Consider the following 26823-nt stretch of genomic DNA (forward strand, 5'->3'; position numbering starts at 1 on the left):
TTGTTTTTTTTTTCCAACAGAACAAGTTCTTCCGATCATTCTCTCACTCTCTCTCTCACTCACTCACTCACTCATTCACTCACTCACTCACTCACTCACTCACTCACTCACTCACTCACTCACTCACTCTCACTTTCTCACTCACTCACTCACTCTCACTCACTCACTCACTCACTCATTCACTCACCCATTTATTCATTCATTATATTTATTTATAATTATTCATAAATATAGTCAAGGACGACTCGAAAGAGGACTCCTTGATCGGCTATATGAAAGTTACAGTACGATGCTACGATACTCTAAAGAGCTTACAAAATATCCAATATTAATAATAATTAATATTATCAATCAATAATGATTAATAATCTCATTAAATAATTAAAATAATAATATTAATAATTATTTATTATTATTATTAAATAATAATGAATATGGCTATGAGGGTGATGATGTAGACAGAATTGATGACAAATTGTTACTAGTATTAGTATTATTATTACTGTTATTATTATTATTAATATTATTGTCGTTGTGGTTGTTTTTAATATCATTCTTATCATTAGTCCTCTTTTTACTCGTCAACAACATTCTAAAATGCATTAATTAGTTTAGCAGTGATGGAAGTAGGTTTCAGATGTTTCTGCAGCCTTAGTGATCTAACCGTAATGGGTAAATTCTCCGTAGAAACATGCGCGAATGAATTTTACAACGGTCCTCTTATGCATGATGACTGCAATATGAAAAATGACTTTTCCTTGGAGGTAAACTCCTCAAATAACTTAACATTTGACGAAGCAGAATCTACATGCATCGTTATCAAGCCTTCCGACGAACCTCTCAATAACGAAACATTCAAAACAGATTCTTTTAGCGTCAGCTGGTTGACCGTCGCAGGTATAACAACAACCATTTTTTTCATCATGCTGATCGTTTTACTGATAACCAAAAAGTTGGGTATGATGGGGAGTTGAACCTCGGGTACGGTTCCGCATCCTATTCCGCCTCGGGAGGTTTCCATGATAGCGATGTCGGTAACAACTGATAAAACATCAACTGTGTCGATCGGTACAACGACTTCGGAGGATTTTCTGCCATGATCTATGGATATTTCCAAACATTCATACTACAATTACGTTTATCAAAATTGTTCTTATGTGATCTCTTGAAAATAATATCATTTCGATTAATATTGATCTTTAAATTGCCGCGCGTAGATAGAATACATTTGTCAATGCAGATTTGAAAGAATTTTATTTCGCAGTTACGTCATTTTTTTTAATAAACAACAAACATCAACATTTTCGGTTTGAAAGAATTTAAATGTTAAATTATAAAATTAATAAAAATATACTGTAAATGAAACTTCGTTGCAACTTTGTCCTTATTTTGTTGCAAACAAACTCAATTTTAACAAAAGCTTATGGCCAAAAATATGACTACATCGGCTGCTTTCAATGGGTTCGATCACCTTTATTCGAAATTCATGATGATGTCGAAGATTGTGCTGCCAATTGCAAGTTTACGAATCCATTTAATAACATGATCGGCTTGAAGAACGGCCGCGAATGTCACTGCGTAAGCGGGGTCAGTTCGGCAGTGGCTTCCTGGCGGTGCAACATGTTCTGTAAGAACTTCTCATGCGGTGGGATTGAGTTTTATTCAGTTTATAAAATTCAACCACGTCAGGAACACGACATATATTATTGCCATTTGCATCCGGAAAAGTCAGAGAACGCCATATATTCACGAAATTTTGACAATCTGGATAGCCTTGAAATGTGTGCACATTTCTGTTTGGAAATGAACATGACATTCTTTAGGAAGACAATATTTCATAATAAATGCGACTGTTTCCAGGAGGTCAATTATGGACTTTTTTCTCGCTCAGCCGATGAAAGCTTCCGCGTTAAATTATGCTCCAAAAATGAAGCAGAAATTTGTGAATATTATTTTGAATCTCTTAGAGATCTGCCGACTATATTTTCAACGCGTTTATTTTACGAATTCCAAAGAGGAGTATCAACGTTCTCTCACTGCAAAACCATAAACTATGAAATACAAGAAAGGTGTCCAGAAGGTTGTAGTGAAGGCTGGAATGGAGATTCGTGCAGAGAAAGAGATTGTACGAGGAACAATGGTGACTGTGGTGACGAGATGAAATGTATTGAGTCCACGGTCAATGGTAATAAGTACGTTGAATGCGTCTGCCCATTGGGCACCGTAAGAAACAAATGGTACTTGTGCGAGGTGTTTAGGAAGAACGTGGTTCAGCATAACGAATACATAGGTAAGCCTAGAGATGACCCCTCAGAAAATTTGACAAAAGCATCATATAACGGTTTTCTTGGGCAACGACCTTATACCAGATGTATTTGGATTGCTGTAGCTCTTCAAAGTTTATATTCCGTTGGATATTTAAGAGTTTACGGGAGATTATGCCATAATAACTACGTTTGCCGACAGCAAGATGGATTTGTTGCTAGGCTCAGTGAAAATACTCTCGTTGAGAATGAATTGAATGTGGAGAGTTTAAAAACATGCGGCTACGGACCTGAAAAAGCCAAACAAGCAGGAAATCCCATGACTATTATTTGTGAAGACTTTGCACTCCGTTCAAGATATGTCATTTTGCACCCGTCGGCTGGAAAGTTTAGCTACGAGGGATTCTTTCTTTCATTGTTGGAAGTATATGAAGTTAGTTGCGGTGTCTTGAACGGAAGATGTGAACAAAGGTGCACTGAATCGAAAGATGGAGACGCACACGTTGTCAGCTGCAGTAGTTGGACTGATGAACAAGCTGTAACAAACTCAGTTTACGGATGTTACTTGAAAGTGTCAGGTGACCTTCACTTTGAGAAGGCTGGATTGTCGTACATGCAATGTAGAGATGCCTGTACTTTAATTTCAAAAAGTTTAACAGTGATGCAAGCAGGTTTCAAATGTTATTGCAGCAGTAATTTGAGCATAGCTGGTAACATCCCAGTGGAAGATTGCAAGAAAGGCCATTACAGATCCAACCTTATATTTGATGACTGTGACATGCAAGATGATTTTTGCAATAAAGTTATTGGAACTTTAAACCTCATTACAACAACTTCCAAAGCTACCAAACATGAAATTTATGATACAAATTCTAGTGAGACTTTAAAAACTTCCAAAGCTACCAAACATGACATTTATGATACAAATTCTACTGAGACTTTAGAAACCATCGTCATCATCAAGCCTTCCGACGAACCCACAAACATCATAACATTGCAAACGCAGCTTCACGATTCTTACAACATATATTTGGTCATCACGTCAGGTGTGACCACCATCGCCTTCCTCTTCATGCTAGCTCTTTTAGTTAGAGAACTGAAATTTAAACGTGTGATATCAAAAAGAACAAGCAAAACGTCAGGTAGAAGCTCAACGATTTCAAGCGACGGTGAAGTTAGATCATCAAGAAACAGTTTGAGCGTAAATAGTAGTGAAGCAATATAACTCTATGTATAGAAAAAAAGATGTCCAATCAAAACCCATCAACAAAACCAACTAATCAACCAGTTAATAACGTTTAGAAGTTTTGTAATATATGTTTCAATATTATTCTGTCTGTTCCGTTGGATATTTAAGAGTTTAAAGGGGGTTATGCCAAAATGAAGACGATTGCATTCATCAAAATAGATTTGTTGCTAGGCTCACTGAAAATATTTTCGTTAAGAGTAAATTTAATGTAGAGAGTTCTAAGACATGCAGCTACGGAAAGCCAAACAAGCAGGAAACCCCGTGAATATTATTTGTGAAGATTTTGCACTCCGTTCAAGATATGTCATTTTGCACCCGTCGGATGAAAAGTTTGGCTACGATGGATTCTTTCCTTCACTGTTGGAAGTATATGAAGTTAGTTGCGGTGTCTTGAACGGAAGATGTGAACAAAGGTGCACTGAATCGAAAGATGGAGACGCACACGTTGTCAGCTGCAGTAGTTGGACTGATGAACAAGCTGTAACAAACTCAGTTTACGGATGTTACTTGAAAGTGTCAGGTGACCTTCACTTCGAGAAGCCTGGATTGTCATACATGCAATGTAGAGATGCCTGCACTTTAATGTCAAAAAGTTAAGCAGTGATGCAAGCAGGTTTCAAATGTTATTGCAGCAGTAATTTGAGCATAGCTGGTAACATCCCAGTAGAAAATTGCATGAAAGGCCATTACAGATCCAACCTTATATTTGATGACTGCCTCATGCTTAACAATTTTTGTGAAGAAACTGAGAATACTTCGCACAGCACTAGATTAACTACCAAAATTAACCACACAGATACAAAGAAGACTTTGGAAACCATCGTCATCATCAACCCTTCCAACGAACAACCCACAGCCACATCTAGCGAAGAGACGGATGATTATGAATCCTACAAAGAAAAGTTGATCATTGCAGCCAGTGTGAGTACGGCCACCTTTCTGTTAATGTTAGCTGCAATACTTGGACACATCATGTTTACAAGGAGGGATCAAAAAAGAGTAAGCCAAACCTCGAATATGAGTTCTGTGAGTTCAGGTACGAGTGGAGCCAAATCACCAGATGACATTTTGGAGAGTGTGAACAGGCAGTTAACAGAGCATGAATAAATTTTCCATTTTAATAGTATAATACTACATTATAGTTTTTAAAATTGCATATTTTTGAAATTAATTTGAAATGCTATTAATTTAAACTATGCAATTTTATCGGAAAAATTTTCAAGTTTAAGATTTTTAAATAAATATAAAAATGTACACTAAAAATGATATATATGTAAAATGTACAGTAAATATTATAAATTAAAAATCACAGGACAGTTTTATTCATGCTTCGGAGGATTTTCTGCCATGATCTATGGATATTTCCAAACATTCATACTACAATTACGTTTATCAAAATTGTTCTTATGTGATCTCTTGAAAATAATATCATTTCGATTAATATTGATCTTTAAATTGCCGCGCGTAGATAGAACACATTTGTAAATGCAGATTTGAAAGAATTTTATTTCGCAGTTACGTCATTTTTTTTTAATAAACATCACACATCAACATTTTCGGTTTGAAAGAATTTAAATGTTAAATTATAAAATTAATAAAAATATACTGAAAATGAAACTTCGTTGCAACTTTGTCCTTATTTTGTTGCAAACAAACTCAATTTTAACAAAAGCTTATGGCCAAAAATATGACTACATCGGCTGCTTTCAATGGGTTCGATCACCTTTATTCGAAATTCATGATGATGTCGAAGATTGTGCTGCCAATTGCAAGTTTACGAATCCATTTAATAACATGATCGGCTTGAAGAACGGCCGCGAATGTCACTGCGTAAGCGGGGTCAGTTCGGCAGTGGCTTCCTGGCGGTGCAACATGTTCTGTAAGAACTTCTCATGCGGTGGGGTTGAGTTTTATTCAGTTTATAAAATTCAACCACGTCAGGAACACGACATATATTATTGCCATGTGCATCCGGAAAATTCAGAGAACGCCATATATTCACGAAATTTTGACAATCTGGATAGCCTTGAAATGTGTGCACATTTCTGTTTGGAAATGAACATGACATTCTTTAGGAAGACAATATTTTATAATAAATGCAACTGTTTCCAGGAGGTCAAATATGCACTTTATTTTCGCTCAGCCGATGAAAGCTTCCACGCTGTATTATGCTCCAAAAATGAAGCAGAAATTTGTGAATATTATTTTGAATCTCTTAGAAATCTGCCGACTATATTTTCAACGCGTTTATTTTACGAATTCCAGAGAGGAGTATCAACGTTCTCTCACTGCAAAACCATAAACTATGAAATACAAGAAAGGTGTCCAGAAGGTTGTAGTGAAGGCTGGAAGGGAGATTCGTGCAGAGAAAGAGATTGTACGAGGAACAATGGTGACTGTGGTGACGAGATGAAATGTATTGAGTCCACGGTCAATGGTAATAAGTACGTTGAATGCGTCTGCCCATTGGGCACTGTAAGAAACAAGTGGTACTTGTGCGAGGTGTTTAGGAAGAACGTGGTTCAGCATAACAAATACATAGGTAAGCCTAGAGATGGCCCCGCAGAAAATTTGACAAAAGCATCATATAACGGTTTTCTTGGGCAACGACCTTATACCAGATGTATTTGGATTGCTGTAGCTCTTCAAAGTTTATATTCCGTTGGATATTTAAGAGTTTACGGGAGATTATGCCATAATAACTACGTTTGCAGACCGCAAGATGGATTTGTTGCTAGACTCAGTGAAAATACTCTCGTTGAGAATGAATTGAATGTGGAGAGTTTAAAAACATGCGGCTACGGACCTGAAAAAGCCAAACAAGCAGGAAACCCTATGACTATTATTTGTGAAGATTTTGCACTCCGTTCAAGATATGTCATTTTGCACCCGTCGGATGAAAAGTTTGGTTACGATGGATTCTTTCTTTCACTGTTGGAAGTATATGAAGTTAGTTGCGGTGTCTTGAACGGAAGATGTGAACAAAGGTGCACTGAATCGAAAGATGGAGACGCACACGTTGTCAGCTGCAGTAGTTGGACTGATGAACAAGCTGTAACAAACTCAGTTTACGGATGTTACTTGAAAGTGTCAGGTGACCTTCACTTCGAGAAGGCTGGATTGTCGTACATGCAATGTAGAGATGCCTGCACTTTAATGTCAAAAAGTTTAGCAGTGATGCAAGCAGGTTTCAAATGTTATTGCAGCAGTAATTTGAGCATAGCTGGTAACATCCCAGTGGAAGATTGCAAGAAAGGCCATTACAGATCCAACCTTATATTTGATGACTGCCTCATGCTTAACAATTTTTGTGAAGAAATTGAGAATTCTTCGCACAGCACTAGATTAACTACCAAAATTAACCACACAGATACAACGGAGACTTTGGGAACCATCGTCATCATCAACCCTTCCAACGAACAACCCACAGCCACATCTAGCGAAGAGACGGATGATTATGAATTCTACAAAGAAAAGTTGATCATTGCAGCCAGTGTGAGTACGGCCACCTTTCTGTTAATGTTAGCTGCAATACTTGGACACATCATGTTTACAAGGAGGAATCAAAAAAGTGTAAGCCAAACCTCGGATATGAGTTCTGTGAGTTCAGGTACGAGTGGAGCCAAATCACCAGATGACATTTTGGAGAGTGTGAACAGGCAGTTAACAGAGCATGAATAAAATTGTCATGCAATTTTTAATTTATAATTTTTACTGTTCATTTTACATATACATCTTTTTTAGTGTACATTTTTATATTTCTTTGAAAATTTTAAACTTGAAATTTTTTCCGAAAAAATTGCCTAGTTTCAATTAATAGCCTTTCAAATTAATTTCAAAAAAAGCAATTTTAAAAACTATAATGTTGTAATATTATATTATTGTTATATATATATATATATATATATGTGTGTGTGGGTATGTGTGTGTGTGTGTGTTTATTATGGTGTGTGTGTGTTTATTATGTACATTATAATTCTCAAAATATTTACAACTTGCCAGTAAGTTTCTCTTCTTGTCTTCGATAAGGAAGACGCGAAGGAAGTTAGTTACATGGCAGTTAGTGCGGTTCTAGAAGATACTTACTCTCTTTATAAAAGAATTACATAAAAAAAAACACCTGGCCTTTAGATGCACAGGAAAGAGAGAAGCCGATACATTCACATCCTGTCGGAAATCTTGATCTATGCGCACATTTCTGCTTAAAAATGAATGAACATGACATTTTTTAGCAGTGTAAATGAATGGAAAATTTGAGACTGCTTTCAAACTATCAATTATGGGAGGTTCTACTGGTATTATCCTAGGTGCTAACGTTTTGCAAGACATGAAGACATTTGCGGATGCTTTTTCGAAGGTTATCAATGCGATGTTATATTTTCTACGCGACTAGATTACGAATTCCAGAGGCTCCTGCTATAAAGACTGTTATACAACTTTTAAAAATTACAAAAAAAATAGAAAAAAAATCATTACGCTTTGTTACAATTGAAACATTTATTAGCCTAATTGCTGATGAATAATTTTTAATACACATAAATATTTCAATGGTTCCAAAAATTAACATCAAAAAGTTAATGATAATTTTTTGGCATATGCTAACCTTATTCATTGTATATAAATGGTAGTTTTGTATTGATCTTGCACAATATCGAGAACAAATAGTCATCTTTAGGAATAATCATTTTTCAAAATAGTTTCTTATAATTTAGAAAACACCAAAAAAAAATAGTTACATTTTTTTAATCAATAATTTATAGTTGTGCATGTTGTTCTGTATGGTTTTTGCATTTACTTTTCATGGTCTGTACCTTTTGCAGCATGACCAGCAGCAGCAGCAGAAATATGTACATGTTTTATACATAAACATCTACATAAAGATGCGTTCACTGGTATGTTCATCATCATAATCGTTATCACGTTCTTTCGGATGTACGATCGTTATCATCAACACCATCACATCATCATCATTACCTTTCACTCTCTCTCTCTCTCTCTCTCTCCTCTCTCTCTCTCTCTCTCTCTCTCTCTCTCTCTCTCTCTCTCTCTCTCTCTCTCTTACTATAATTTCAAACTTAACAGACAGACAACAACAACAAATTAATAAATATGCGTTTATTCTCTCTAGAAATTCATCTTCCATTTTGGCGCTTCGAACAATACCGGATATACGATTAATCTATCGCTACTTCGATATATAGACACATATAAATATGGTTGTATTTGTATAAGTAGACCTATATACGCATATATAGGTATCTGTTTTTGTATTTGGAAGAAGTAAGCTTTGTTGTGGGTAGTGAAGAAGACGTTGTATGTATGTTTTGTTGTTTTGTGTATGCTTTTTAACGGAGATAGTGCATTCATCTTGTGGTAGTTATGTAAACATTTCGAATTTTCGGATTTAATTTATAAATTTGTTATTTGATAATTTGAAAAGTCGTTTTGTTTTGTTTTGGATTTCTATTCAGATACGTTTTGTTGTTTGTTTAAATAGTTGGTCTTAATTTTCAAGGATATTTTTTTGAATTTTACTTTCAATTCGGATAAACGTGTATCATAAGCAGTAAACTATATTACGGATACATTTTTCTCCAATAACACCCTTCTTACAACATCTCGATTTAAACTAACTTTTGAAACAAAAAACTACAAAACATGGCACCACAAAATCCTCCGAAAAAAGTTTGTCTTCGTTTCGAACCGCAAGCATGGAGGAAAGTTTTATGTAAGAATTGTTTCAAAACTCAGCTAGAGCATACTGCCATTGACAGCTCAGGCGACTCTTCAAGCAGCACCAACACACCAGATCCTAATCAGAAAGACATCATCCGAAAATGCTTAGGAACCGCACCATTGAAGGATTCATACAAATTAAGGCACAGTGCCAGTTTGGAGAACGTCTCAATTGCGGAATCGAACCCGGCCTCTGCGAGTTCAGATAAAAATACTTCATACATTTCGAGACGATCTATGTCACCGAGTTTCGGTGACTCAGGTGCAGTAGGGTCCAATTTTCGACCCTTAACCCCCTCAATTATTGTGAGGGATAAGCCGACCCAAAAGGAAAAAGTTAGCGAAAGCATTTTGACAATCGATAAAAATTTAATTGAAAAAAATAAATTGCTGGAAGAGGAAAATGTGAGCAAGAAGAAAGATGGAAGTCTAACAAAGGACACAAAAATTGAAATCGGAAAGACTAGAGATAAAAGTTCTCCATCGACGAAAGATTTCAGATCAAACGAGTGTGCCGTGGGTAGAAACATCAACGACAGCCAACAGTCGCAGGCGAAAACAGCTGACACTACATCACAAAATACTGCAAAAATTAATTCCAGCGAAATTGCGAAAAAATTACAAGATAACAAAAACACTAACAGTAACATTAACTCTAAAAATAGCAATAACAACAACAACAACAACAACATACATAAAAATAATAATAATAACAACAACAGCACAAATAATAATAACATCAATGTAGATATTGCACACAGAAACATAACGCCTACCGCCCCAAACAACAACAACACAACAAACAGCTCCCTAACTCATGTTGATATAAAAGGCAAAAATGATACTACAAAATCTAATAACACAAGCATTACTGCCATTAAGTCTAAAACGTTGAACAGCAAGGCAGCACCGGGCTTGCTTGATTCTCCGAATATAGAAGAAAGTAGTGAAGTTGCAAGGGTTGCACAAACAACAGCTCAAATAAACAAAGATAATAATCAAAATGTTCATGATGGCGTATTGGGTGATAATAATTTTTCAAGTTTTACACAGGGTCAAATTGAATACGGTCTAATTAGTGACAGCAGTAAGCACAATGTTATAAACATTTCGGATAGTTTTAATAGGAAAATTTACGACGATAAACAGGGAAATTTTAACAGCGTACTGCAACATCATAACGTGTTTCCTAATGAAGATGTAATAAACTCGGGACTAGACAACCCACCGACGCCAGCCCAGTTCAATTACGACGGGACCCAAGTTATTTTTGGCGACGATCAATTTTACGCTACCAACAGCCAGCTACCAGCGAACTTCAACGATATTCTACAAGGTAACCAACAATTCTTTCAAAATAATGTAAGTAACGTCCATAATTATTGCAATAATAATAATAATAATCTGAACAACGATAATAATTACTTGAATAACTACCAAAACGTCGGCTACATTGACAGTGGCCAGCAATACTACGTCAACGACGACAGCAAAAATAATTTTTTGCCAATTACCACCGACGACAACAACCTCAGCACTGACCTCGATGCTACAAACGCTGCTGACTTTCCACACCCAAACACTTTCTTCAGCGACGACGCGATGACGTCGTACGATTTTTTGAGGTCGGAAGCCATCATGGAGGGCAAGAGACTTCTTCTGGAAAGTCTACGCGAGAGAAACACTTCCTTAGAAGGTCAATGCCAACAGCTGGAGCGAGAAAAAACGGCTCTAGGTGAGCTGCTGACGAATAAGAAGCTGGATTACGAACGCATGAAGGAGCATTTTAACGCCTCTCTTGCCGACTTGGAATCGCAAGTTCAACGTCTTCATTCGGAGAAGGTGAGACTCCTAGATAAACTTCAATTGCCAGAAAGTGAAAGGTCCTCGTTAGCGGCTGAAGAAAACGAAATTGCGGATTTAAAGAAGAAACTGGAAGAATACGAATACAGATTTACAGATGTCATCACCGAGAATGAGGATTTGAGGCAGGAGGTCCGAGATTTGCAGTTGGAGATGGAGGAGCTGCATGATCAGTTCCGAGAGGAGGAAACCTTAGAATTCAGGGAACTGCAGAAGGAATTAGAAGCAGCAGCCAAAAATTGTAGAATTTTACAATTCAAGCTAAGAAAAGCAGAACGTCACAACGAGCAACTTGAAAACGATAGAGCCATCTACGAGGAAAAGTTACGGCATTTCGAAACCTGCATACAAAGTTCAGACGACAAACGTAAGAACAGGATGTTGGAAGATGAATTGAAATCAGCAAAAGACGCCAACCTCCGGTTGCACGAAGAAAACGCGCGGCTAGAAGAAAAGAGACGACGCGCCATCACCGATTACGACAAAATTAAAAAATCTCTCAACGATTCGGACAGTAAGAGATTGTGTCTACAAAATGAAGTCGACAACATGAAACACGAGGTCAGTTGGTGTGATGCTCTTTTGTTTGACTATCCTAGAATATCATTTTATATTTGTGAAAAAAATTTCGTTTGATATTGTTTTGTTAAAAATTCGTGAAAAGTTATACAAATTTTTATTTGAAATCAGATAAATAAGTTAAAAGAACAAATTAAGTTTGAAAATCGCCAAGAGATCACACCACTTCTGAAGGTTTTTAATTTATTTTACTTTTTTAGATCATTAAATTTTCAATCTTATTCAACAATTTCGAATTTTTACACAATTAAACTTCAAATTTATCACCAAAAAAAAATAATCCCCCGATAGACTTCATCTCGAAACAGCGTTGCAGCAGACAACACCATCATCAACCAGCTGACGAAAGACCTGAAGGACAGTCTAGAGCGAGAAACAGATCTCAAAGAGCAACTGAAATTTGCCGAGAAGGAAATCACAACAATGAGGAAGAAGTTAACAGAGATGGAAGGCGACAACGAGAGCATGAGCTTACAAATACGAAAACTAACATCTACAAAATCATCGAAATTCACCTCAAAGATCAAACCAGAACTCTCAAGTAACGACTTCGATCCAGAAGCCCAGAGCGAAAAAGAAAAAGAACTAGTCCTGCAGCTAGAAGTCACAGAGCAAGAAATCTTCACGCTGAAGCGAAAGGTCGACGAACTACAGCAAGATAACGACAACCTACTGTGTGCAATTAAATATTTAAGAACGAAACTGGAGCAGAAAGAAGGCACTAGGTGTGCGACGCCGTTCGGAGAAAACAAATCGACGAGGGAGATCCTATCTAGAATCGGCTCTATGGGCAGCTCTTCTGAAGTTGAAGTCGAGTTGAAAAAACAGTTGGATTCCAATAGGAAGGAGTTGCACGAGCTGAAAGAGAAACATATTCTGTTGCTCAATGAGAGTGATAGCATCGTACAAAGTTAGAATTATTTCGCTAATTCATTTTATATTTCACGTTACAGTTTCATTGAAATTAAATTTTTTGAGTTAGAGTCTATTGATGTTTGATAGTTTGATGAATTTTTCGTTTTGCTTCAAATAAAAAGATGGAAAATTATTGGCCAATAAGTTGAGCGCTTCGGAAGAGGAATGCAAAAGATCGAAATCTGAAGTTGAAAAATTGCAACTTGAGGTATGTTACTCATCCATTAATTCACTCATTCATTAATTCATTCACCTATTCATTTATTACTCATTTATCCATTCATTCATTTATCCTTATTTATTGAAAAACATTTCTTTAAGATAAAGCGAAATGAGGAAAAAATAAAACAACTAACCAAATCATCTGAAAAATTAGAAAAAATTAATAAGGTAACTTTCAAAATCTCACAATCTTTCAATCTATTTTATTTCATTCAAAATTATTACTAACTTAATTTAAAATGGAAAAAAATTTATTTAAAAATGAAATGTAAAATTTAATTCAAAGGAATATTCGACGATAAAAGTTGACAAAGGCGTTCTAGAGGAAGAATTCAAAAAAGTTTCCAAACAGTTTGACGACGCTAGCAAAAAAATTTCTGAATTTGAAAAACAAAAAACGGTAACTCTCTAAATCATCTTTAATTTTGGTCAATTTACTTTATTTCTATTTTTTTAAACATTAATTTGTAAATGAAACCATTTTTTAATTATTTTAGACTGAAACTGAATTAAAGAAAAAATTCGAGAAAAGCGAAGAGAAGTTACGGCATCAAGTAGAGCAGGTATGCTATTGAAGAATATTGAAATTAATACAACCTCTAAACGCTAACATAAATAATACCTCTACATTAATTAACTGTTTTAACTTCAATAAAGCAAATATTTTAAAAAATTAATTTAAAATTTTTGCAGTTAGAGGAACAATTGAAGCAAAATAAAGTTGATTGGTCGAAAGAGAAGCAGAAGATAGAGAACGATGCAAATGTCGGCTGCGACATTGCCACTAAAATAAACAGGGAGCTGTCGGGCCTGAACGAATCTCTCATGAAGGAGAAGGACCAGTTAATTTCTGAAAAAGATAAACTTCTGAGAGAGAAGAATGAAGTTTTGAAGAATTTTGAAAACCTCACAGAAGAAAAATCAAAAATTGTGAAAGAGAAAGATCAACTAGTGAAGGAAAAAACGACATTGACGTCAAAGATTGAGCAATTTAACAAGGAGAAAGACAGCAAGTCTGAAAAACACACTGAACTGGAGAAACGAGAGAAGCAACTCCTAGAAAAAATCTCAAAACTAGAATCAACCATCGAAGATAATAAAAAACAACTGAAAGAAAACATATCGAAAGAGGAAAGTTATTCATCAAAAAGAGAGAAAGAACTAACAGACGAAATCAGCCAGCTAAAAACCACCCTCGAAGATTACAAATCCAAACTAAAAACCTCCAAAGATGATGATACTTTCGTCAAACGAGAGAAAAAATTGCAAACAGAAAAAGAAAATCTCGAAGCTCAACTCGAAGAAATAGATTCGAAAGTAAAGGAACTCGAAAAAAAGAATGAGTCGTTAGAGAAAAAACGGAAAAAGGATGTAGCAAGGAGGGAGAAAGATGAACTGGAGAAGACAGAACTCCAAGAAGAGATTCAGACGCTGAAGGAAAAATATGAGAAGAAATTACAAAAAGAAAATGAGAAGCGAAGGCGGTCTGAAGCTTTCGTTGAGCAGAGTAAAGGTGAATCAAAATAAATTATTTTTATTATTTCGGTTTTTATATTCATAAAGAAAATTGTTCTTCACGTAAATTATTTACCGTTAGGCTCCTTACATATTTCTGAACCGCTAACTAACGAAACTAAAATATTAATGAAAAAATTTCTAACATAACTCTATCATCTCAAAATTTTGTAACACAAAATGTTTCTTTCAAGGTAATGAACTAGGCATGCTATCAAAACTGCAAAAAGATATTGAAGATAAGGATAAAATGATCGAGAAATTGAACAAGAAGCTTCGAAAATCTGAAGAGGCCCTAGCAAAACTAGAAGATAAACTGGTAAATTTTTAAATATGTTAATCAAAATTTTGTGGCCTATATCAAAACAAATTATTTTTTTCAAAACTCTACCAACTGACACTAAAATAAAAAATATTTTTTCTATCCTCTCGGCAGAATGTAACAAAATCATCCGCCATTCCAACAAACGACTCAAACAATAACTATGACGTCACGAACAACAGCAATAATAACAATAAGGATCTCAACAACAGCAAAGATTTACAAGCGCAGATTAAAATACTCCAAAAAGAGAAAGAAGAACTTATAAAGAACAAAGAGAATGTTTCACAATTGAAAGTTGCCATCGAGAGTGAAAAAATTATTTGGGATAAGGAGAGGACTGCCAATGAAGAGCTTAACACCAAGGTAAGAACAAATTGATTTATAAACCCAATTCATAATTTGGAAATTGTTTCAAAGCTAAGTAACGTTTGATTCAAATTTTGTATTCTTAAAATCACAGCATATCAATATGTATATATAATAGAAGTACGTGATATTCAGGAAGAGACTTGCATTCGAACCAGCGCACTGCGGCAACAAGACCCATCACTTTAACCACTATGACATTCTACCATTCACTAAAAAAAACTAGTCCAGACCAAATAACCATCTATTAAATTTTAATTTATCTTTAATCTCCTCTATTTTATGTCTTTTTTTAAATTCCAGATAGCCGAAAAACAGAAACTAATAACAAAACTGGAGAAAGAGAGAGATGATTACAAGGAAAGATGGCGCTCTGAGGTTATCGCGAAGCAGAAATTGGAAACGAGGTTAAAACAAAGTGGTGAACCAGCCAACACCGACGCAGTTTCAGATTCTAAGAAGGTTTATAAAAAGTTTTTTGCAAATTAATTTGAATGAATAAGTTGATAAAATGAATAATTAAAATTTTTACTTTATTAAAATTTTGTTCGGTCTCAACTTGTGAAATACCTTATAAAATACTTTAGGCAAGTATTCTGAATTTACAACTCATTGGTACAATGGGTTATTAATTCAATATTTATCTTATTGAATAAAAATTTTCTGTGAATATATATGTATTCTATATATTAAATGTATTCTTTATATTAAATTTGTACTTTCAAACCTAAACGACTTAGCTTTAATATTCTAAAATCTCAATTCAACCCCCACGCCGTACAGCCTTCCGAAGATAAGAAGGTTAACGATTTTCGAAATCGGTTCGAAAAATTTGGAGGTATGCCGCGAAAATCATCAACCATTCCAACGACCACAACAGCCACAACAGCCACGGCCGCCGCCGCCACCTCATCGTCAGACAGCACGAAATCCACTTCCACTACGACCGCTTCGTCATCGCCGTTGAATGATGAAATCAAAAACCTGCAGAAGCAACTGAGCGAATCTGAAGCCATCCGACTATCCGAGAAAGAGGAGCTAGTTGAGAAAATGGAAAAGGAGAGGAAGGAAAAGGAAAAAAGAATTAAATCGCTGACGGAAGAGAATAAAAACGTTGGTTTAGTTGGAAAATAGGTTTTTTAAATCTTCATTAGGTGAATTTGCCCTTTTTTTAATTTTTGGGGTATTATTAAGCTATAAAACTTACACGCCACACGACACACCACATTTGCACACACACACACACGCACAATCACACACACACATACACACACTTACATACACACACACATACATACATACATACGTACATGCACACATACATGAACTTATATAATTCTTTTTCATGTAAACCAGTTGAAAGACAAAATTTCAGAACGCTTCGCAATATTCACGGAGGCCATAGACAAACAACTCAAAACCGAAAGCGAAACTACGGACGGAAAATCCAAAACCCCTGTAACAGACAATTTTCAACTTTCGAAACTTTCAATTAATACTTGCTTTGAAATATAAATTAATTATGGTCATAATTGATGAGATTATTTAAAAATTATAAAATAAATTTTTTTCTAAATGTCTGTAGAAAAAAGTCATCATTCCCACTGTCGAGCCGGAAAAATCATCGCCGTCACCTTCTCCGGAAGTAGAAAAACCCGCCAAAAAATCGGTCAAATATTATGAATTATTGCAAATAATTATTTAATATGGCGAATTACCATTATAATTATAACATAACGTAACGCAACATATCATAAATTATTATATTATTTGTAAATATTATACATAATATAATAATATTTTTCATTTTAATCATAATTAACTTGATCATTTTATTTCTTTTCTCTTATAAAGCTTTCTAATTCAGAAAATTCTGCTTCGACAAAATCAACGAATGGCGGTGTGTCATTTTATTTTCATTTGTAGTAGTAGTAGCAACAGTGGCCACTGCAGTAGCTGCAGTAGTAAAAGAAGTATGAGTAGTAGTAGTAGCAGTAGTAGTAGTAGCAGTTGTAGTAGTAGCAGTTGTAGTAGTAGCAGTTGTAGTAGTAATAACTTTGCTAATAGTAGTAATGTAGTAAATTGCAATCAATTGAACTCAACAGATCAAAGGTCTTCCTCCATATCTACTCGATGGTCCAGACCATCTATATCCAAGTATTAGCAAGGAAGGACGTCAAGCAACCAATCAAACAACTCTTCAACCAATCACTCAACCAACAAGCTATTAGCCAGTCAATCAATTAATGAATCAATTAATCAATCAGTCAGTCAGTCAGTCAATCAATCAATCAATCAATCAATCAATCAGTCACTCAATCAATAAATCGCCATTCAATCAATCACATTACATCTCCGACAATCAAAAAAAAGACCACCATACTAGCCTACATACAAATTAAAATACCTCAAACAACTTGCAGAATACATAGCAATACCGAATCGTGTATGTTATCATAGTTTACTGAATACACATACAACACACATACATGAATACAGACATAAGCGCACGCACACACATACAGATAAACACACACCTTCAAACAAACACACCTATTATATTCATCATCATATCAGTGACTTAATTTTTTTCTCTTGTTAGGACACAAGCGTTAGCGGAAAGAGTTTTGTTAACATGTGCACTGTTTTTACACACACACACACACACACACACACACACACACACACACACACACATACATACACACACACAAACAAACACATACGTACATAAGCTTAAACAAATTAGTGTTAAATTAGTAAGAATCTTCTCGTTTTTATGTCTGTGATTTCATGGTAACATGTAGTTTGTTTATATAATAAAAAATATTTTTTTTTCATTTGCTGACTGAGTTTTATGAGTTTTATTTATTCATTTGTTTGTTTTGTTCATTCATTCATTCACTCTTTCATTCATTCATTTTTTCATTCATTCATTCATTCATTTATTCATTCATTCATTAATATTTACGTCAAAAAATTATGCGTGAATAATAAAAAAAAAAAAAATTTGTTCATTATTATCATTTTTCGACTTGTTATTATAAATAATTTAAAAAAATGAAAGTAAAGAGTCTTACCTTTTAAAGAAACAGTCCCGTATTGGCCGTGTTCAAACGCAAGATGAGCCGTTATTATATAACCTAATGGCACTCTGCTATGTAAGAGTCTTGTGGTGGTCCAGGTTTGAATGCAAGCCGAGGCACAAACTCTAATATACATTGGCCATGATTGTGTAATGTTTAAATAATTAAAAAGAAGCGCTTTTGGGAAAGTTTGGAAGGCGCTATATAAATGTTCAGTAATCAATTTATCCATGTATCCTTTTCATTCATTCATTCGTAAGTTCGTTCATTCATTCATTCATTCAATCATTCAATGAATGAATATTCATTCATTCATTCATTTATTCATTCATTCATTTATTCATTCATTCATTCATTTTTTCGTTTGTTCGTTCACTCATTCATTTATTCGTTTGTTCGTTCATTCATTCATTCATTCGTTTATTCATTCATTCATTCATTTTTTCGTTCGTCTGTTCCTTCGTTCGTTCATTCGTTCATCTTTGTTGTGCTTCAATCAGTCTTATTACTATTGAGAAATGTTTGTATTAAGTACCTTTTAAAAATCATAATGATTGATGTGTCATCATTAATCGAGTCATGTATGTGTGTGTGTTTGTATGTGTGTGCGTATGGTATATGTATGTATGTATGTATGTAAAATGTATGTGTGTGTATGTGTATGAGATTGTGGTGTGTGTGTATGTGTATGAGTGTGTGGTGTGTATGTATGTGTATGAGTGTGTGTGTGTGTGTACGTATGCATGTGTATTGTATGTTTTTTGATTGATTTACAGCCAAACATTAAGTAAACAATATTGCCTTTGATGTCCGATAACATTTTACCATCCTTCCAATACATGATAATGTTAATAATGTAAGAAGAATTAACAATGTTCTTATTGTTAATATTTACTATTATTATTGTTATTTTTCTCTCTTTCTCTCTCTCTTTCTCTCTCTCTATCTATCTATCTATCTGTCTGTCTGTCTGTCTGTCTGTCTGTCCATCTATCTATCTATTCATCAGTTATAATTCTCTTTAAATGTTAGGAGAAGAGACAAAGTCATTTTATGAATTCATAAATTTATTTGCCCATTAGGACGAAAGATATTGACAACCAATCAGAGTTAATCTTTAACGAAATTTGAAAAAATTCATAAATAAATCATAACGACAACAACAACAACAATAATAATAATCATTATTATTGTTGTTGTTGTTATTATTATTATTATATTTATAATAATAATTATAACAGCAATAATTTGCGCGGAAAAAGTTTTTTACCGCCAATAAAAAAAAACCACAAATATAATTAATACCATAACTAACAAGAGAAATAACAATAATAATAATATTACTATCAATATTATATTATTATTATAATTAATAATTATTATTATAATTATATTATAAATTATATTATTATTATACCCCAAATGTTACAAGGATTTTCTCCCAATAACTCTTCAAACGACATCGTAAAATTGCACTCTAGAGTTTAACAAATAATAATGAATATAAATAAGAATAATAAGAATTTTAATAATAATATTAATAATTATTTATATATATTAATTATTTACATGCGAAAATATTAATTTTTCAGTTTGAATTATCGGGAATTATGACAGTAAGCAAGTTTAACTGAGGTATTAACGTTGTATGCTTTTGATTATGATCAACAATAATAATAAAAATAATAAATATTATTATTATTATTATTTGTTATTATAATTATTAATTTAGTAGTAGTAGTAGTAGTAAGAGTAGTAGTTGTAGTATCAATTATTTATCATACCTATATTATTATATTTGTAGTTTTATATTTCTTTCTATTCTAGCATGTTCGCTATATAAGCTTGAATGATTTAGTGTGTGTTTATGTGTATGTGTGTATATGCATGTATGTGTGTGTATGTAGTACGTATGTGTGTGCATGTGTGTTTATGTGTGTGTGCATGTGTGTGTGCATGTGTGTGTGTGTGTGTGTGTGTGTGTGTGTGTGTGTATATATGTGTGGGTATGTGTTTTGTTGAAACACAACTTATATATACGTGACTAGAATTATGAAATATTATTATTATTTTTTATTATAATTATAATTATTATAATTATTATAACTATTATTATTATCATCATTATTTATTATTATTAATTATTATTATTATTAACATATAAGACCTGCATTCGATAGACTAGTTGCGTCATTATTTCGGGCAAATTATTTGGCATTCGGCTAAAGAAACGAATACAAACAAGAATAATAATAATAAAAAGAAGAAGAATAATAATAATAATAAACTATTGTTATTATTGTTATTACAATAAAAGTTGTAATTTTCACTATTAATATCAAATTTTATACCATTATTATACAAAAATATTTCAGAATGGTTCAATGAATGAATGAGTGACTCAATGAGTGAATGAATGAATGCAATGAAGGAATAAATAATATATATATATATATATATATATATATAAATGAATATATGTGTGTGTGTGAGTATATAACAAGATTTATAAATAATTTCAATTATTAATATACTAGCGCAACATAGGTTTTACTTGCGTGTATACGGCATGTTATCAATCATTAATGTTTTTGTCAACTTTGATGAAAATAAACTTTTCAAAAAGTAACAAATTCTCAAATAAACACACACACACACACTCACACACACATAAATATACATTCACATACACACACACATTCACATATACACACACATTCACAAACACATACACACACACATTCACAAACACACACACACATTCACACACACATTCACACATACACACACACATTCACACATACACACACACACACAAGTACCACACATACAAAAAATACACAAGAATACCTATGAGAGTGAAATTAGTGGTACGACAAGTACAAATGCAAAATAGAGGAAAATAGTAAAACATAAAAATTAGACGGTTAATGGATTACTATTTTACCAAAAAATAAACAAGAATGTAATATTTGGAATCTTCGGTTTTCATTTTTTGATTTGAGCAGCCGCGAGTCAAGAGAAAATATTTTTTTTTAAATCTGAAAAAATGTTTTATAGATAAATATTAAAAAAATTCGGCAAATAAGAAACTCTTACAACAAATCTTTTATGAGTATCCGGATATAAAATTTACATACTAGTTAAATACGAGTGTGTGTGTTTGTGTGTGTGTGTGTGCGTGTGTGTGTGCATGTGTGTGTGTGTGTGTAAAACTAAAAAATGAGGTATACTTATATATTATGTTAGCTAAAACCTGTATATATACATATTGGTTGAATGATAGGTACATCAATAACGATAATATAAAATAATGCTTACACAACATTTGTTTGTCTTTTGTATTTTTCTGTGTGTGTGTGTGTAAGAATGTGTGTACGTGTGTGTGTGTTTATGTGTAAGTGAGTGTGAATTATCTAGAGAACTGCCATGTACAAAAATGTTTTTCAATATCGATGAGAATGATTGTTGACATACATGTCGTTGTATGTATCAAGTCTTTTATTATCTTTAAAGTTCACACAAACACATACACACTCACATTCACACACAAAAACACTCATACACACTCATACAAACACACACACACACACATACATACAAACAAACAAACAAACAAACACACTTAAGTCTAGTTCTTTTATTTATCAGTAGCAGCAAATCAGACGCCATTTTTGTCATCACCAATTGTTAGCGCTTTGTCGATGAAATTCATTTTTGGCATAATTAAAATGTATACGAAGACACACAAACACACACACATATACTACACATACACACATACATATACATGCATACACACTATCTTTCTTTCTCTCTCTCTCTCTCTCTCTCTCTCTCTCTCTCTCTCTCTCTCTCTCACTAACACGCACATCCAAATGGCAACAATATTCATAGTAATGAAAATACGAAAGAATATATCCCATATATATACACATTCCACACGCACGCGAAAAAGTCTTCAGCCCCCTAAATTTAATCTACCAATCACTTTTGAGTTTGTGGGCGAACTGGGCAACATGTAAGAAGAAATCTCTGCCGTCCTTGGACACTCTACCGCACAGGCGACAGTGGAATGGATCCGTTGGATCGTGGAATTCCATGTGGATTTCATACACCCGGCTATCTCCAAATATAATTTTACAATGAGGGCAGTGATAGCCAGGGTTGGGGTTGATCTCGAATGAGGATTTGCCGGATGCGGGACGATCTGAGGTAGTTAGAGGGAGGAATGGCCTCTCGTCAATTTTTTTTGGTTCTGTAGAGTTGTTATCAATACTGTCTCTGGCTGCGTTGTGTTTCAGTGAGGCTGTGACTGTTGTATCACAGATTGTTGTTTTGACCTTATCATGAACGTTTTCATTATTTGGAATGTTGCTTCTGGCTTTTTCATTCTGGCTCGTGTGACCGTTGTTCAAATGCTCGACGACGGTTTCATTCCTATCAACTTTCGTTTCAAACTCGTCAGCGTCGTTTCTTTCGAAAGAAATGTTCAGTGTCTGGTTGACATCCAGTTTGTGAGCAATCCCCTTTCTCCTTGATTTTCTACCGTTGCTACTCGATAAGTTGTTGCTGTTGGCTGTGTCAATAGGGGATTTGGAGGCTTGGTCGAACATGTCAGCCCGCGGTGAATGGTTGGATGAGGTGGTTGGAGAGAGTTCAATCTTGTCGCATTCGTCGCTGTAGCGTTTTGCTTTTGATGTCAAATCGAGGATGTCTGATTCTTTGGACTGAGCAGTGCTGACGTTAACCTCAAGTTCCTCGTCTGAATTTTCGCGGTCGTCATTTCCAACGATGCACTTGTCCGTGTCGTCCCCATTTTCATCCTCGTTCTCCTCTTGTCCACCGTCGTTTTCACTGCTTCCATTACTTTCGTCGTCTCTCACGCCATCATCCTCTCGATGAGTTTGAGCTCCGTGCTTGAAGTGACACTGGTCGGTCATTAAATGATTCATGAGCAAGATTGCATTGCCGAAACTTTCACCGCACGCGTTGCACTTACAAGCGCCGTACGGGTTTTTACTGAGGGCCAAAGTTTGGAAGAAATTGAAATTGAACGGCATTTGTGGGATCGGGAATCCTGGATTGTGAGAGGCGTTCCTGTTGAAACTCTCGGCCAGCATCTGCCTGCTGCGGTTTTGAAACTCCGTCAACCAGGTTTGGTAGTTAAACGACATGTCGGTCCCGTTGACAAGAGGCGATTGTTGGAGCTGGTTCATATGAGGAGGTGCAAATTTATTCTGTAGTTGCTGCTGTTGCTGCTGCTGCAAGAAAAGCAAATCTTGGAAAGAATATTTTGAAGAGGAGTTGGCAAGCATCTTGCTGTTGAATGCCTCTCCGTTGTAACTGTTACAAAGCGAATTAGACGAATCTTTCTTGAGAGATTTCGTTGGAAGTGAATTTTTCTCGCGATTCTGTTTGACTGTCGAATTATTTTGCTTCTTTCCCTTGCGTACGAAATTCTCAAAGTTGCTGCTTGGATCGTTGAGTGGGAGGCTGCCGTCTGGTCTGAGAACAGGAGCGGGCTTGTGGTTCCACTTCTCAATGTGCACTGTCAGAGCGTGCGCATGTTTGGCGGAGAATTTGCAGCTGGAGCAGCGGTACCTGTACACGTACGAGTGGCACTTCTCGTGGCTGACCAACATCGAACGTGTTAGACATCTGGTGAGGAAAATTATTAGTTCAAAATATTTCTCTTTGAAAACTATCATTGATTGAATCATTAAAATATAATATTTGTAACACACAACATTTTAACATTAAGAACTGGAATATTTATCAAAAAGTTATAATAATAGCAGATAAAAAAAAACTCAAGAACGAACTTGTAATTGCATTTGGAGCAGGTGTATTGCTTCTCTCCCGTGTGTCCCTTCATGTGGTAGTGGAAGTGGTGGCGGTGCTGGGTGGCGAACTGGCAGCCGGGCTCGCTACAACGGAGCATGTTTGGGAAGTGAGTGATTCTGTGTTGGTAGGTCTCATTCTGAAGGGGCAGATGATTAAAAATTATAATTAAAAAATTTTTACTAGTAAATTTTTTAAATTTCTTTTTTAGTTACAATAACTATTTTAAATCAGTTATTTTTGAAGAATAAAAATAAGAATAAGAATAAAAAACAGACAAAAAATCATTTAAATATTTTGAACGCTAAAACATTCGAGAGATGTTGACACCTTTGTGTAAGTAAGATGCCCACAGATTTTGCAAGGTCTGGCTTTTATGGCTTTCTTATTAGAATTATTTGACGCCTGTTTAGTTGGATATGATTGGGAGGTTTTGTTGATAATTTTTTCGCTAGGTGCAAGATTTTGTGATAGGTTTTCGGGCGAGGAGAGGTTAAACTGGGATGTACTTCGATCATTCTCGTTACTCTCATTTAATTGGTCGTTGTTAGGTGAAACTCGATCGCGCAGATTGTTTGTTGCGTCATTGGTCTCTTGCTGCTTGTTGTTGTTGTTTGTGGTGTTATTGTGGCTGTTGTTGTCGTTGGTGATGGTGTTGTTGTGGCTGTTGTTGTGGCTGTTGTTGTTGTTGTGGTGTTGGTGGTTTTCTTCGGTGATGTGAGAAGACTTCAAGTGTCTTTTGAGCCTTCCCTCGCTTTTTGACTTGTAGTTGCACATGTTGCACGAGAACTTGAAGTGTTCGCGGCAGTGCTGCTCGAATTCATCCTTTGAAGATCCTATTTCGCGTTATTTTTTATCGTTTGTGAGTTTTGACAATTTTTTTTTTGTTTTTTGTTTAAATAAAATTAACTAATCGACTAAACAATCAATCACCGGTTAATTAAATAACTATTTGATCGCGCGCATTCAATCAAATTTGAAACAAAAATATTTGCTCATGAATTTATATAAATCATTATTTTATCAATTTTAAAACAATTTTAATAAAGAAAAAACTTAAGTGGAATGAAACCTAACCAATGAATGCGCAGTTCCTACAGGGAAACAACTTCTCACTCTCATGCTCATACATGGTTTCATCATTCGACGAACTATTGAAACGTTCGTTGTCAAGTTTGGCCACCTTGCTGTCGACCGCAGAGTCATCCAACATCTCAACGTTCGGACCGCTCATACAATCCTGCTTGTTTGCGTTCGTTTTAACCGTGGGACTACCCATTTTACTAATTAGCGATGGGATGGAGGAAGGGTTGGTGCCAGCTGGTGGGCTCCGTATTCCATTCCATCCCCCCAGTGTCTGGAGACCTCGCATTTGGTTGAAGCACTGTTGTTGAAAGTGCTTTTGGTGGTAAAGTTGTTGCTGGGATTGTAGGTGGTAGTAGTTGTAGGCTGGGTGGTCGTGTGGCTGTTGGTCTCTAGACTGCTGCAGCGTCTGCTGCTCCGAGCCAAACCTCTGCACCATTTTTTGCAAGCAATCAAATGAGGTAGATCCTGAAGAGGAGGTGGAGGATGAAGATGTGGGTGGCAATATTAATGGCGGTGGTAGAAGGAGTGGTGGTTGAGAGGCAAACAAATTTTTTTCCAGATTAGTCTGTCTGGTGTAGCTATTTTTCAAGTGATCGTTTGGCGAGAGGAGTTCTGATTTGACAAAGGAAGATGGCGAAAGAAAGTTAGTTCGTGCGCTGCTAGCGCCACGATCGCCGCCGTTGTTGTGGCTGTTGTGGCTAATGTGGCTACTGCTGTTGTTATCGTCGTTTTCGGAAATGTAGAAACTGTTTTTGCTGGGTTGGTTCCTGAAAGAGCCAGGAGAATATTCATGGTAAGGATCATCGGATGATGGGACTTCTGTTTTTATGGCGATAGAGGACATTGTTGAGTTTAAATAATTCAACTTCGCTTGTTGTTGGTGCTGCAACTGCTGCTGCTGCTGTGACTGCTTATGGTGGTGGTTTGCGTTTATATCGCCTTCTGTAAGAAGATCAACTGAATTTTTTTGCAGGAAATTTTTTGAAGGTGTTGATGTCAATTTGTCGTTATTTAACCTGCTGTTGTTGCTGCTGTTGCTGTTGTTGTTGTTGCTGCTGCTGTTGTTGCTGTTGCTATTATAAGAGTTGTAACCATACAACTGTTTATATCTTTCCTCAAAAGTTCTGGGTACAAAAGACGGGAATGGATAATTCGGAATGTAAGGGAAGGATGGAATGTGTTCGATGGTGTTATGCTTTACGCTGCTTAGGTTTGAGCTATTTGCAGATGTGGTTGGTGCTGTCGAAGTTGGAAAATAATTCGGATTGTTGGATCTTACACTGTCGTTATTCGAGAGTTGTTGTTGTTGTTGGAGGTGTTGTTGTGGCTGTTGTTGGGATTGTGGCTGTTGTTGTTGTGTCTGTTCTAACGGCGAACCAAATTCTTCTTCCAAAAAGTTGTTTCTTTGTTGGAACACTGGCTACTGTTGAATTCTTCTTTGATGTGTTGTTGTTGTTGCTGCTGCTGTTGTTGTTGTTGTTGATGTTGTCGTTGTTGCTTGGTCTGTGGCAGCTCAGTAGTTAACATCTTTTAACTGAAAAAAATTGCTATGTGTTAAATAATAAAAGATTAAACGAATGGATAAATCCCAATTGGATGGATTGGATACAGAAAAAAAAATCAAGTCAATCCTTTTTCAACACTTAAATTATTTTTTCACAGACACTCACACACATACACTTACACATACACGCACGCACACGCACGTAAAAACAATCGACACTTATCCGCAATACTATTAATTATAAACAATCTGTCCATTCCTAGTAAATA

General features: G+C 35.2%; 8 protein-coding genes across 8 annotated transcripts; 4 read left to right on the plus strand and 4 right to left on the minus strand.

Moving 5' to 3' along the window:
• Positions 1–706: 706 nt before the first annotated feature.
• HELRODRAFT_176356 (hypothetical protein) lies at positions 707–1021 on the minus strand (the record flags this gene model as incomplete). The annotated part of the gene is made up of 1 exon (XM_009023574.1): positions 707–1021. One exon carries the CDS (start codon positions 1019–1021, stop codon positions 707–709), a length of 315 nt encoding a protein of 104 aa, XP_009021822.1.
• Positions 1022–1359: 338 nt separating this feature from the next.
• Positions 1360–3489, plus strand: HELRODRAFT_176357 (hypothetical protein; the record flags this gene model as incomplete). The annotated part of the gene is made up of 1 exon (XM_009023575.1): positions 1360–3489. The coding sequence occupies one exon, from the start codon at positions 1360–1362 to the stop codon at positions 3487–3489; it is 2130 nt and encodes a 709-aa protein (XP_009021823.1).
• A 249-nt stretch (positions 3490–3738) lies between these two features.
• HELRODRAFT_176358 (hypothetical protein) lies at positions 3739–4620 on the plus strand (the record flags this gene model as incomplete). The annotated part of the gene is made up of 2 exons (XM_009023576.1): positions 3739–4105; positions 4310–4620. The coding sequence occupies 2 exons, from the start codon at positions 3739–3741 to the stop codon at positions 4618–4620; spliced, it is 678 nt and encodes a 225-aa protein (XP_009021824.1).
• A 504-nt stretch (positions 4621–5124) lies between these two features.
• On the plus strand, positions 5125–7194 carry HELRODRAFT_176359 (hypothetical protein; the record flags this gene model as incomplete). Its single annotated transcript, XM_009023577.1, has 1 exon — positions 5125–7194. The coding sequence occupies one exon, from the start codon at positions 5125–5127 to the stop codon at positions 7192–7194; it is 2070 nt and encodes a 689-aa protein (XP_009021825.1).
• A 4026-nt stretch (positions 7195–11220) lies between these two features.
• On the plus strand, positions 11221–11571 carry HELRODRAFT_145204 (hypothetical protein; the record flags this gene model as incomplete). The annotated part of the gene is made up of 1 exon (XM_009023578.1): positions 11221–11571. A coding segment is annotated over one exon (351 nt), but the record flags the coding sequence as incomplete, so codon positions are not given.
• Positions 11572–22118: 10547 nt separating this feature from the next.
• On the minus strand, positions 22119–22280 carry HELRODRAFT_148414 (hypothetical protein; the record flags this gene model as incomplete). Its single annotated transcript, XM_009023579.1, has 1 exon — positions 22119–22280. A coding segment is annotated over one exon (162 nt), but the record flags the coding sequence as incomplete, so codon positions are not given.
• A 1368-nt stretch (positions 22281–23648) lies between these two features.
• Positions 23649–24064, minus strand: HELRODRAFT_83683 (hypothetical protein; the record flags this gene model as incomplete). Its single annotated transcript, XM_009023580.1, has 2 exons — positions 23649–23781; positions 23946–24064. Coding segments are annotated over 2 exons (252 nt in total), but the record flags the coding sequence as incomplete, so codon positions are not given.
• Positions 24065–25036: 972 nt separating this feature from the next.
• Positions 25037–26577, minus strand: HELRODRAFT_176362 (hypothetical protein; the record flags this gene model as incomplete). Its single annotated transcript, XM_009023581.1, has 2 exons — positions 25037–26377; positions 26428–26577. 2 exons carry the CDS (start codon positions 26575–26577, stop codon positions 25037–25039), a joined length of 1491 nt encoding a protein of 496 aa, XP_009021829.1.
• Between the last annotated feature and the right edge of the window lie 246 nt (positions 26578–26823).

This window comes from Helobdella robusta (assembly GCF_000326865.2).
Source record: "Helobdella robusta unplaced genomic scaffold HELROscaffold_37, whole genome shotgun sequence".
NCBI classification, from domain to species: domain Eukaryota; kingdom Metazoa; phylum Annelida; class Clitellata; order Rhynchobdellida; family Glossiphoniidae; genus Helobdella; species Helobdella robusta.